This window comes from Oryzias latipes, chromosome 3 (genome assembly GCF_053564925.1).
Source record: "Oryzias latipes strain Hd-rR chromosome 3, Olatipes_Hd-rR_3.1".
NCBI lineage: Eukaryota > Metazoa > Chordata > Actinopteri > Beloniformes > Adrianichthyidae > Oryzias > Oryzias latipes.
Genome location: NC_136239.1, coordinates 1309150 through 1321961, shown reverse-complemented (window position 1 = coordinate 1321961; position 12812 = coordinate 1309150). Strand labels below are relative to the sequence as shown.

At 49.1% G+C, this 12812-nt stretch overlaps 1 protein-coding gene across 4 annotated transcripts in view; it reads right to left on the bottom strand.

Annotated features, from left to right (window-relative positions):
- Positions 1 to 1294: 1294 nt before the first annotated feature.
- Positions 1295 to 12812, bottom strand: part of LOC101160143 (Golgi apparatus protein 1) — a 60290-nt gene continuing 48772 nt past the window's right edge. For 2 of the 4 annotated variants that reach the window (XM_023951386.2, XM_023951393.2), the window contains 12 exons: positions 11183 to 11296; positions 9501 to 9589; positions 9311 to 9428; positions 9142 to 9234; positions 8905 to 9042; positions 5894 to 6017; positions 5670 to 5812; positions 5474 to 5575; positions 4937 to 5044; positions 4737 to 4857; positions 2925 to 3031; positions 1295 to 2823 (listed from right to left, as the gene is read on the bottom strand). In XM_023951386.2, the coding sequence (XP_023807154.1) occupies positions 2656 to 2823; positions 2925 to 3031; positions 4737 to 4857; positions 4937 to 5044; positions 5474 to 5575; positions 5670 to 5812; positions 5894 to 6017; positions 8905 to 9042; positions 9142 to 9234; positions 9311 to 9428; positions 9501 to 9589; positions 11183 to 11296 (1425 nt within the window). In that variant the 3' untranslated portion in view covers positions 1295 to 2655. The remainder of the gene's footprint in view (positions 2824 to 2924; positions 3032 to 4736; positions 4858 to 4936; positions 5045 to 5473; positions 5576 to 5669; positions 5813 to 5893; positions 6018 to 8904; positions 9043 to 9141; positions 9235 to 9310; positions 9429 to 9500; positions 9590 to 11182; positions 11297 to 12812) is intronic. The other 2 variants (XM_023951391.2, XM_078944113.1) reach the window with 1 other exon arrangement.

Below are 12812 nucleotides of genomic sequence, written 5' to 3'. Positions count from 1 at the left end.
AACCAAAGATCAGTCAAACCAAAGATCAGTCAAACCAAAGATCAGTCAAACCAAAGATCAGTCAAACCAATGATCAGTCAAACCAAAGATCAGTCCAACCAAAGATCAGTCCAACCAACGATCAGTCAACCCAAAGATCAGTCAACCCAAAGATCAGTCAAACCAAAGATCAGTCAAACCAATGATCAGTCAACCCAAAGATCGGTCAAACCAAAGATCGGTCAAACCAAAGATCGGTCCAACCAACGATCAGTCCAACCAACGATCAGTCAAACCAAAGATCAGTCAAACCAACGATCAGTCAACCCAAAGATCGGTCAAACCAAAGATCGGTCAAACCAAAGATCGGTCAAACCAACGATCGGTCCAACCAAAGATCAGTCCAACCAAAGATCAGTCCAACCAAAGATCAGTCCAACCAACGATCAGTCAAACCAAAGATCAGTCAAACCAACGATCAGTCAACCCAAAGATCGGTCAAACCAAAGATCGGTCAAACCAAAGATCGGTCAAACCAACGATCGGTCCAACCAAAGATCAGTCCAACCAAAGATCAGTCAACCCAAAGATCAGTCAAACCAAAGATCAGTCAAACCAAAGATCAGTCAAACCAAAGATCAGTCAAACCAAAGATCAGTCACTCCAAACCTTTCAGCCCAACAGGCACAAAACAGCAGGGGGTTCCTCGTTTTTCCTCTGCAGGCATCGGCGTTCAAACCCTCCCCTTGCTGTGGCCTTTAAACAGCTCAAATGACTGTAAAGAATCCTGCAAACCTTTTAAATGGTCAAACAATTCTGTATTGTTCCATATCTAAACAGTTCTGATCTGTGAACTTACTTTTCCGTCAGTTTTCACTGAAAGAGGAGCTGCTTCTGCAGCAGAAACACGGGACAGACGCTGATCCATGAGCCACATCACGTGTTGCTAAATTCCTAAAGTCTTCCAGAGTCCTGAGCAAATGTATTAGACTGTATTGGTCTCTTACTTCACGCCATCTTTTAAATGTTATTTTCAACCCTTTAGATTCATTCCTGGTATAAGAGAAGTGAGACATGGTTCCGGTCTGGACCCGAAACATTTGTCCTCCTGGATTTCTTCATGGGGGGGCCTTGCAGTATGAGAGTCTGTGGCCGAGTCTGCAGAGAGAACCGGACTCAGACTCTCTGCCTGCTCTTAGTCTGTTTGCAGATGATGTTGTCCTTTGAACTTCATGACCCAGATCTTCTGCAGTGTCTGGTACTGACCCGGTACTGTTCTGATAACAAGTTAGTCCAATAAAAGGGAACAAATCAGTTCCTTTTAGGAGAAAATCCTTTTTAATTTAACTCCTGAATCTTTGAAAAAACAAATTAAAGCTGCAACTTCCATCTTTTCTGGAAACCAAAACCAGGTTAAAATCTTAAAAAATGTTCAACGTTAGTACAAATGAAGAGAATGAAAAAGCAGAGTAAACAACCTTCTGGACATGATCTGAATGAGAAGTGAAGTGCTGAAAGTTTTATTCTGATGCTGAGAAAACCTCAGGAAGAGCAGCTTCTTCACAGCATTGCTGCTTTCAGACTGTGACCTTTCTAAAGTTGTCTTCATGCTTTGCTTTTCATTTTTATAAGTCGGCTTTGTCAAGATTAATAACTTCTAAAACGCTTTCTAGTCAAATGAGGAGATTGGCTGCTTTAGTTTTTCAGGGAACTGTTATTGAAATGATTCAGTTCAGACTAGTTTGGACATAAAAAGCCTCTGAAACGTCACAACTGGTCTGAACTTCAATAATTAGAGGGAATATTTCAATAAAACTGTCTTTTAGTCTTTCTTACGATAAGGAACATTCCAGTGTCTTTGGCCTCAAACTGGGCAGATCAAATCCGGGACAATCTGGGGTCGTTTCTGACTCGACCTGCGTCTGCTGACAGTGAGACTCGCTTTGGACATGCTTTTCTGGAGCTGGACGCACGACAAAAGCAAAGGACGGCCTCTTTACAAACCAAGGCATCAACAATCATCCAGACGGGAGCAAAACGGAGCAAAACGGAGCAGAAGAATAAATAAAACACAATCAAACATGTCCGTCACGTGTTTGGTGAGAATCGGCTTGACTCTGGTTTCCAGTCCTCACCAGGCCTGAAGGTTTTTGGAAACGTACAGTGGGGGGCGGGGGGTCCACGCTAAAGTCAGGCGTCAGCAGACAGAGTCTCTGCTTGAACTCACCAAAAGCCTCAGCAAAGGGGGGGCGGGTGTGAAAGCGGCAGCTCATCTGGTGGAATGCTGCTGGAAGGCCACGCCTCCCCAGCAGCAGCTGGAAGGCCACGCCTCCCCAGCAGCAGCTGGAAGGCCACGCCTCCCCAGCAGCAGCTGGAAGGCCACGCCTCCCCAGCAGCAGCTGGAAGGCCACGCCTCCCCAGCAGCAGCTGGAAGGCCACGCCTCCCCAGCAGCAGCTGGAAGGCCACGCCTCCCCAGCAGCAGCTGGAAGGCCACGCCTCCCCAGCAGCAGCTGGAAGGCCACGCCTCCCCAGCAGCAGCTGGAAACAGATGGGCGGAGCTACCAGTGCGGAGCGCTTGTGTTTTAGGTTTAGATTGTGATGTTGGCGCCGTGCAGACCGAGCCTCGGGGGGGGGGGCGGATACAGAAAGAGTCCGGTCTTGTCAGAGCTCTTTCTTTACCGGTCCTTCAGTTCTCTCGTCACTCGCTTCGTTATCCGGCCGCACAGCAGCCCCACCAGGAAGAGGACGCACACGCTGAGCGCCACCATGAAGAGGAGGTAGTTCTTGGAGGGCGACGTCATCACCTGCACCGCCAGGTCTGAGAAGCCCTCGGCTGGCGCCACCTGCAGACCAAACAGAAGAAACCCGTTTTAGAGAAGCACGTCGCACAGACTGGAACCACCTGACATGGAGCTGTGGAAAGGGGCGGGGCTAGCGCTGTGACCTTTGCAGCGTAGCTCCACATGTCGATGCGGTCTTGAAGTCTTTTCTTGCACTCGGGCTGCAGACGGACTCGCTTGACTTGCAAGGCCTCCATGAGACACGACATCTCTGAGTGACAGAAGTGCCAGAGAACTTTAAAGCATCACAACCAAACACAGAAACATCAAACCATAGATGTTAACAATGAGATTCGTTTTCATCCACCAAATCAGCTGCTGCAGCTGTGGAGAAGGAGAATATTCTGGAACCTAACTGCTGGTCTGAGATCAGATAGAAAACTAAATCCTCATGTCTCAGAGATGACCAAAGACTGAGGAAGAAGAGTTGTCCACCTCTTTTTCAGAGCCTGACAATATCCAAAGATTTGGAGAAACTGGAGGAATCTCTGTGCGTCAGGGACTAGACCTGTATTGGTGGTCTTTGGACCCTCAGAGTCTGCATCCCACTGTTTCAAGGACATTCCTAACTGAGCCAGAACCCTTGTAGAAACCTCTGAGGGTAAACCCAACCCACTGCAGGGGCAGGAAAGCAGTCTCTGCCCCCTACAGTAGGACGAGGAAGAAGCAGCTTTACAGCAGCGCAGCTTCATCCTGGAAGTCTGGACTGACCTGCAGCGGGTGCAGCAAACATCTGGAGCTCCATGAAAGACGCCTTTCATGGAGCTCCAGATGTGACTGAACATCTGTCAGTAGCTGCGTTTCCATGGAGAAAGTAATGACATGAAGGTCTGATCAGGATGAAATGCGTCATGTCAACACGGCGTTCAGAACATTCTGCCCCGATCAGCATTTATTCTGATGGAGATAGCTGGTTCTGCTGATTGTTGATCTGACTGTGGTTCATGGAAACACTTCATTCTGATCCTGGGTCACTGCTGCTCTGGTTTACGTCACGCATAGACGTGTGGCTCCAGAGGAGGCTTTGGACCGCAAACAGGACCGACCGGCTGGTCCGCGACGCCCGGTGCGACGGAAGCCCCCGGGAGGGAGCGCCCCCCCAGGGAGGGGCTTCGTGCCTCCTGACGTCTGGACCCTGCTCGGTCCAGGCTCAGCTGCCGGTGGACCGAGTCTCTGAGCAGAGCAGCTGGACTTCTAACTTTGTGATGAGGGGAGGATGCTGTGTTACGTGTGGGACGCTTCAGACTGCCATCCGTCCCGCCGCTCTAGGAGAACGAGCTGCTGGACTCAGGAGAACCGGGTCTCCCGGTAGAACCGTGTGTCCGGGCAGAGCTCGGACCGTCAGCTCACAGCGGCTTTGGGGCGGTGTGTGAGCCTAAAGCAGAAATGCTGCTAACAATCACCTGGATTTGTGTTTCCTGTCGTGTCCCGACAAAATAAAGGCTGATGTTATTCCACATATTAACGTGCAGCCAGGATGCAGATTGCAGCGTTTTATGTTCATCAGAGGCTAAATGTTGTTAGCGCCCGTTAGCCTCTCTTAGTCCTGGCTTCTTCCACAGAGAAATCACTGACCACACGGATTAAATTCAAATGATGAGCGAACAGACGCTTCATAATAACCGTAACATTAATAAAAGCACGTTTGGAAGATCGTCTCGTATAATACGGAGCTGCAGCTCGGCTCGTTTACAGCAGGACGGGTCTCCTCTTCCGGTATTTTAGAGAGAAGTGCGGATGTCCAAATGATTTATTCCCACTGAGAGCGTGTGAACGTTTGTTCTAATCAGGTTCTTCTGGGTCCATCTACACGGTTGGATTCTAATCTATGATGCCATCACAACATTCTGCACATGGAACCGCGGCATGTGAGCCAACTGCAGCTGCTCTGCACTGAAGCATCATGGGAAACCCACGTCGGCCCCTCCCAGGCGTGACGGCCGCACAGTGGTGCTTCAGGTCCAAAGCACAGGCAGTGTGGAGGACGGGGTCCACGAAGATGTCGGCTTTACTCTCCTTCAGCATGTTCAGCACCTCCTGCAGACAAACGCCACGGCTCATGACTCCGCCCTCATCTTCACAGAGACGTGACGACCTTTCCCGGACGTCAGTTTACCTTTTTGCAGTCGTCGTGTTTGACCTTGAGGAGGTTGACCTTCAGGCATTCCTCCACCTGACCCATCTGCTCCTGAGCAGCCGCCTCCTCGGCACAGAGGCTGGAGATCTGCAGGTGGAAGCAGCAAAGTTCAGAGCAAAGCATTCTGGGGGATTCTTCCTGAACAGAGACGCCCAATCAGGAGGAGCACCGTCACGGAAACGTGCAGCTGGGATAGGCTCCAGCAACCCTAAAGGCTTTAGGGAGAAAAAGATGTGAGGAAGAGCTGAGGGCCATGGATGCAGGGGGGGGGGGCTTCCCTATAGACTATCAGCTCATGTTGGGGGGGGGGGGGGGGGGGGGGCTTATGGTCAAAGACACACTTAACGGGAACACGACTTAAACTGCTGCTTCCAGATCTTTGTAATATTTTGGGATTTTCTCTTTGTTCAACATGAAACATTCCTTCAGAAACAGGAAGTTGAATCCATTTGTTTCATGACATCAACCACAGAGCGTCTACACCTCCCACTGTGGAAACATTTTGTTTTCTTTTACCTCTTCAGAGCAGTGCACCTTCAGCTGGGGGTCCAGTCTGTAGTCGAGTGCAGACTCCTGGAGAATCACCCGGATCTGGTCTTCACAATCTGAAGACAGCTTCTGAACAAAAGCCAAAACAGAGCCTGTAGCTTCACACCACGGATGTTTCCCCTTCAGTTCCTGCAGCGGCCCGGCCCAGGTGGATGTGTCTCACCTGGTCTGCGTACTTCAGTTTAAGGCAGGAGATGACCTGACCCTCCAGCTCAGAGTCCTCACTCGCTTTATTCAGGATGGACTTGCAGAACTTGGGAATGTCGACTCTACAAGCTTTTCTCAGGACGGGGTTGAGCCTGTAGTCTGGAAGAGGCAGAGGAGGAAGATGAAGGCAGCGGCGGACTTCAGCTGCTGCATGTTTTCCACCTGTTTCCAGGTGTTTACCTGTATTTTGGGTGATTTGTCTCTTGGTGATCATTTGCTTGCACTTGGGATCCATCAGCTCGCTGTTCTTGTTCTGCTTCAGGCACTGCAGGATGTTCCTGGCGTCTGCTTCAGTGCAGAAACGCTGCAGGAGCAGTTCAGGACCCCGTTAGCCACCACACCCACTGAGGCACGGTTAAAGGACGCCACAGCTGCTGTAACCGGGCAACGGGTGCTGTCGCTATGACAACAAGGTGACACTAAACATCCATTGTGGAGGACAATGGCAGAGCCTGCCAGGTTTTCTCCGTTGATGTGGAAACATCAAGCTTTCAGACGTCTGAGAGGATGAGGACTGATGAGGCCACTGATATTCAGGGTAAAGCAGCCCCTCTGTCTAGCTGGAAAAGTGTTGTTTCTTTATGTACAACACTCAGTTTCAGGAAGAAAATTCTCTGATCAGTTTGAGTCAAACGTCATTTTAAAAAGAGAAGGAAACAGACCAGCATCAGCAGGATTGTTCACACAGATCTAACCGTGATCTTGATTGGGCAGACAGATGAAAATAACCAAAATAATGAACTGAAGGTATTTTTCAGAGATGATGATGGAAAAAGGTATAATGTCATATTTGGTTGAGGGGCTTAGAGCACCAAGCAGCTCATACATCCAGACCAGGGGTCTCCAACCTGAACCTCTCAAAGATCCATGTGGATCAGTTTCCCACTGAGATGAAAGCACAGGGAGCCAAAACACTAGATGATGTTTTTGCTGATATATCACCATTTGGTGATACTTGTATTGATTCAAAATGCTGTCATGATATTGATTTAATTACATTATTTTTAGTCTTAATGTTTCCTTTGATCTTTTGTCCATTTTCCACAACCGTGAATAGACTTTTCTGTCTGTCAAACACTAGAGTGAAGATGATGGAAACAGATCCACTTTGATGCAGACTCCATCTATTTATGTATTTTATTTAAATCCAGTAGACCCAATAAATGATATTCATTTTATGGATGACAACTATGTTTTATTAGGAAGCAGCTGTTAGTTTGTCTGGAATCATAAGCGGTGAGTCTAAGCCCCGCCCCAACCCTATACCTGTTCATTGTTTTACCCTGCATGCAACCCCCCCCCCCAGGAAACTGTCCTACACAGACAGATCAACATACGGTCATCGTAGCAGGAAGGTGACAGGATAGTGGGGGCGCCCTGAACCACACCTCACTCTGACTTTTGCTACAATGCCTGCAATATCCTGACTGTGCAGTAACTCAATATTTATAATGCTGCGCTCACAGCAACTTATCTCATTCCATTCTATTTTATCCACAAATATTTAATATTTACCAGTTCTGTACATTTTGTTCATTTTTTGTTAAGAGTGTAAATACAGTATTTCTATTTCTATTTTATTTCTATTTTTATTTTATTTAACTTCTTCACTCCAAAGCTGCTGCAATTTCATTGTATCCTCATGTACAATGACAATAAATGATTCTGATTCTGATTATGAAATGGGGGGTTTTAGTCTAGCGGGATAGGAGGATTTTTTTTTGGGGGGGGGGCACTCACGTGTCCCCTACCAGATCACCACTGACTGTCTTATTAGAAAAACTTTCCATCCCATAACAGACTCTGGTTGGCGTTCACAGCTGCAGACACGCCCCCTCCACGTTCACAGCTGCAGACACGCCCCCTCCACGTTCACAGCTGCAGACACGCCCCCTCCACGTTCACAGCTGCTGACACACCCCCTCCACGTTCACAGCTGCAGACACGCCCCCTCCACGTTCACAGCTGCAGACACGCCCCCTCCACGTTCACAGCTGCAGACACGCCCCCTCCACGTTCACAGCTGCAGACACGCCCCCTCCACGTTCACAGCTGCAGACACGCCCCCTCCACGTTCACAGTTGCAGACACGCCCCCTCCACGTTCACAGCTGCAGACACGCCCCCTCCACGTTCACAGCTGCAGACACGCCCCCTCCACGTTCACAGTTGCAGACACGCCCCCTCCACGTTCACAGCTGCAGACACGCCCCCTCCACGTTCACAGCTGCAGACACGCCCCCTCCACGTTCACAGCTGCAGACACGCCCCCTCCACGTTCACAGTTGCAGACACGCCCCCTCCACGTTCACAGTTGCAGACACACTCCCTCCACGTTCACAGCTGCAGACACGCCCCCTCCACGTTCACAGTTGCAGACACGCCCCCTCCACGTTCACAGTTGCAGACACGCCCCCTCCACGTTCACAGTTGCAGACACACTCCCTCCACGTTCACAGCTGCAGACACGCCCCCTCCACGTTCACAGCTGCAGACACGCCCCCTCCACGTTCACAGTTGCAGACACGCCCCCTCCACGTTCACAGTTGCAGACACGCCCCCTCCACGTTCACAGTTGCAGACACACTCCCTCCACGTTCACAGCTGCAGACACGCCCCCTCCACGTTCACAGTTGCAGACACGCCCCCTCCACGTTCACAGTTGCAGACACACTCCCTCCACGTTCACAGCTGCAGACACGCCCCCTCCACGTTCACAGCTGCAGACACGCCCCCTCCACGTTCACAGCTGCAGACACGCCCCCTCCACGTTCACAGTTGCAGACACGCCCCCTCCACGTTCACAGCTGCAGACACGCCCCCTCCACGTTCACAGCTGCAGACACGCCCCCTCCACGTTCACAGCTGCAGACACGCCCCCTCCACGTTCACAGCTGCAGACACGCCCCTCCACGTTCACAGCTGCAGACACGCCCCCTCCACGTTCACAGCTGCAGACACGCCCCCTCCACGTTCACAGCTGCAGACACGCCCCCTCCACGTTCACAGCTGCAGACACGCCCCCTCCACGTTCACAGCTGCAGACACGCCCCCTCCACGTTCACAGCTGCAGACACGCCCCCTCCACGTTCACAGCTGCAGACACGCCCCCTCCACGTTCACAGCTGCAGACACGCCCCCTCCACGTTCACAGCTGCAGACACGCAGTGTAGAAATGGTGTAGAAATGTACCTTGATCATCTGCTTGCAGACCCTCATCAGCTGGTAGTCCAGCTCAGGGTCGCTCATCTCCACCTCCTGCAGCCTGAAGATCCGCTGGTGGCAGCGGGGGCTGAGGTGCCTCTTCTGCTCCTTCAGGCACTCGATCATCTGAGGAGTGTGAGAAACAGACGCAAGGAGGAGGAGAAGGATGGGAGAGGGTGAAGGAGATCCAGAGGAAGTACACAAACCTCCCCTGACATTTGTTACCTGGGCGTTACCAAACGGCACGTTGGGACACAGACGACTGATGTCCGGCTTGCAGGGATCGTACAGCTCCGGTTCCAGCCGGATGTCCTCTGACTGAGACATGAAGAGCTCAGTCATGTGATGCTAAGCTTTCCAGGCCTCAGCTTTAGGAAACGCCCAGTGTGCTCACCATCTCCAGCTCCTCCACACGGAGCTGCTTCCGACATTTCAGAGAGACCCGCTGCTCCCGGGCCTCTTGCAGCGTGTCGTTCCTCACGGTGGTGCTGAGACAGACGACCACGTCCACCCTGCAGAGGACGGACACTGTCAGTTCCACGCATCAATAAAAGAGCTCTGAATGTTTTCTTCTGAAAGCCCACTTCTTCTTGATGTTGGGACACAAACGCAGAACGTCCTCCTTGCAGGCCATCTTGAACTTATAGGAAAACCGGAAATCCTTCATTTGAATCTGAAAGTTGAGCACACAATGGTGACAAGTGGATTCATTTATTCTCATTACATGAAGCATTCTTCATTCTTCCTCATCACTGTGGGGTGCCTCAGGGGTCTATTGCTGGACTCCCTTTTCTTACTGTCCTTGCTGCACATGTCCCCATCAGGATCCTTCAAACTGGTCCTGGGCCACATGAACAAGGATTAAAAGAACCCAGTGGAATCTCTAAAGGACATCTTGTCCCTTCACTTGGACAATAGTTGCAGAGCGCTCAGTGAATCCATAGAGACGTCTTCATGCACATTTGATCCTACCAGTATGCTACGAGCAACAGGTCATAGGGAACACTGTTACAACACGTTAGGGTGAAGTATGTGAGACGCAGGCGTGTCATAAAGATTTTTCATTGTCTTCAACCCCTAAATCCTGCACACTGCACAGCAGCATGTTAGTGCTGTTCATGTGAAACGTTGAACCGACTGAGTGTAGTTTGTGTGGACGTCCTACAGGCTCTTACGCATCACGTGCACGCCCCGTGCATGCAGCATTTGTGCACGGACAGTCAGGAGCCAGTCCTTGAGTGTAGCATAAGGTCAGTCAGCGTCTCCTGTAGGTCATCCGTGTGTGTAGCTTCCATCAGCGGGGAAAGCGCGAGGCTTTTCCTGGTGGAGGCTCAGTCAAAGTTTGACTTGATCTTTTTTATTGTGATAATACATCACCATGGACAGTACTCAACCCTGAAGCTACTACAGGCCATTTTACTTAGTTTACTCTACACGGCTTCATTTCTGCTGCTTTTCTTAGTTATTTTCTATTATTTTCATCGTTGGATTTTTGTTTTCATTCTCATGATTGTAAAGCTTTCTTACAGGTTTACTGGGTTTCATTTGGGGCTAAAGCTCCTTCAGTCATGGGGAACGAATACATCTTCAGGAGAATATTGGCCACAGGTGGAAGGACTGGCAGGAAACTGTTCTTCAGCTGGAAATGGTCTAATAAAAGGCCTGAAGTCATCCAGGAGCCCAGTGGAAGCCTGCATCCTAATCTGAACTCACTGAGTGAAGTCCTCACCTCTAAACTTCTGCAAATTTAGCACATTGCAAACTCACAGATGTTAAAATCAAACTCTGATCATAAGAAGTTCTAAAATCCGTGTCTGGATTAAAGAGCTCTGTGACAAAATGCCAGAGTTCTTAACTTTCAAAGATCACAACGTCTATAAAGGATCTGAAGCTTCTCTTGCTCCAACTCAGATCAAAACGGAAGAAACGGCAGAGGAACCGTTGGATACCAGAATGCTTCAAACAGCTGGGAAGACTGTGACTGTTTCCCAGCATTCACATGAAGACAACCCCAAACTCTTCATCAGCCATGAACCCATGACAGACTAGAGCATCAGACCTCCTCACAGCGCTCAGGAGGAGGAAGCTGTTCCAGCAAACTGTCTGAAAAGACCTCATTTAGTGGATACAATCTACATTTGACCCGTTTTCTTATTGGATCTTATTGTTATGAATGAAATGTGCATCATTCAAATGACTTACAGTCTTTAATCTCTTCAGTGAAGAAAGTTTTTTGGTGTTTTAGAGAGAAGCAGAAAGAACTGACCAGCTGGAAGTGTGTGACCCCGACTGCACATTTGTCGTTCATCTCCTTCTGGTGTTTGTTCTGGACCAAACACTCCATCAGAACACCGGTGTCCATCTGGTTGTCTGTCGCATCCTGCAGGCACACAGACAACTGAGCCGGTTGGCGAACCGCTCCACATGCACGTGACTCCACAAAAGCTAATGCTGCGTTCACAATGAACGGGATTTGCTCAGTGTTTACACATGCAGCCAGTTTACCGTTGGATGCTCATTTAGAAATGTGTTCATTAATAGATGCTCCTGCTGCGTATGGGAGGAGCTACTGTCCCTCGTTGCTACATGAAAGGATTGACTATGTACAGTGGTGGACAAAATAGTTGGCCCCCCTCAGTTAAAGACAGAAAGTCCACAATGTTCACTGAAATGACTTGAAACGTTCAAAAGTAACAATAAATGAAAATGTATTAAAAAATAAATAATCAAAATCAGCCATTGCTTTTGAGTTGTTGATTAACAGAATTATTTAAAAAAACAAACTAGTGAAATATGGCTGGACTAAAATGATGGTACCTCCATAAAAGACTGAGAACTAATTGTCCAGGGGGTCATGATGAACTCAGGTTTGTCCTTTAATTGACATCACAGCTGTTTTCAAACCCAGAATCAGTCTGTCTGCCTATTTAAAGGGAGACAAATAGTGAAAAGGTGTGAACCACACTGAACATGGACAACAGAAAGCCAAGGAGAGACTTGTCCCAGGACATTAGAAACACAATTATAGACAAACACGGTAAAGGTAAAAAGGCTATAAAACCATCTCTAAGCAGCTTGGAGTTCCTGTGACCACAGTGGAACATATTATTCAGAAGTTTAAGACCCACGGGACAGTAGACAACCTCCCTGGACGATGGAAGAGGAAAATGGATGACAAACTGAGGAGACGGATAGTTGGATCTGTATCCAAAGAGCCCAGAACAACCTCCAAAGACATTAAAGGTGAACTCCTAGATCAAGCTACATCAGTGTCAGATCGCACCATTCATGGTTGTTTGAGACAGAGTGGACTTCATGGGAGACGACCAAAGAGGACACCACTGTTGAAAGGAAATTATCAAAAAGACAGACTGGAATTTGCAAACATGAATGTTGACAAGCCACAAAGCTTCTGGGAAAATGATGAGACCAAACTGGAGCTTTCTGGTGAGGCACATCAGCTCCATGTTGGTAGACTCAAAAATGAAGCATCCAACCAAAAGAACACTGTCCCTACTGTGAAACATGGAGGAGGCTCAGTTCTGTTTTGGGGCTGCTTTGCTGCATCTGCCACAGGAGGTCTGGAAGTTGTGAAGGTCAAATGAAATCTCCAGATTATCAAGGCATCCTGGGTAGAAATGTGCTGCCTAGTGTCAGAAAGCTTGGTCTCAGTCTCAGGTCATGGGTCTTCCAACAGGACAACCATCCAAAACACACAGCCAGAAACCCCCAAGAATGGCTCAGAGAAAAGCCTTGGACTATTCTGAAGTGTCCTTCTATGAGCCCAGATCTGAATCCCATTGAACATCAGTGGAAGGAGCTGAAACATGCCATTTGGAGAAGACACCCGTCAAACCTGAGACAACTGGAGCAGTTTGTTCATGAGGAGGGGGCCA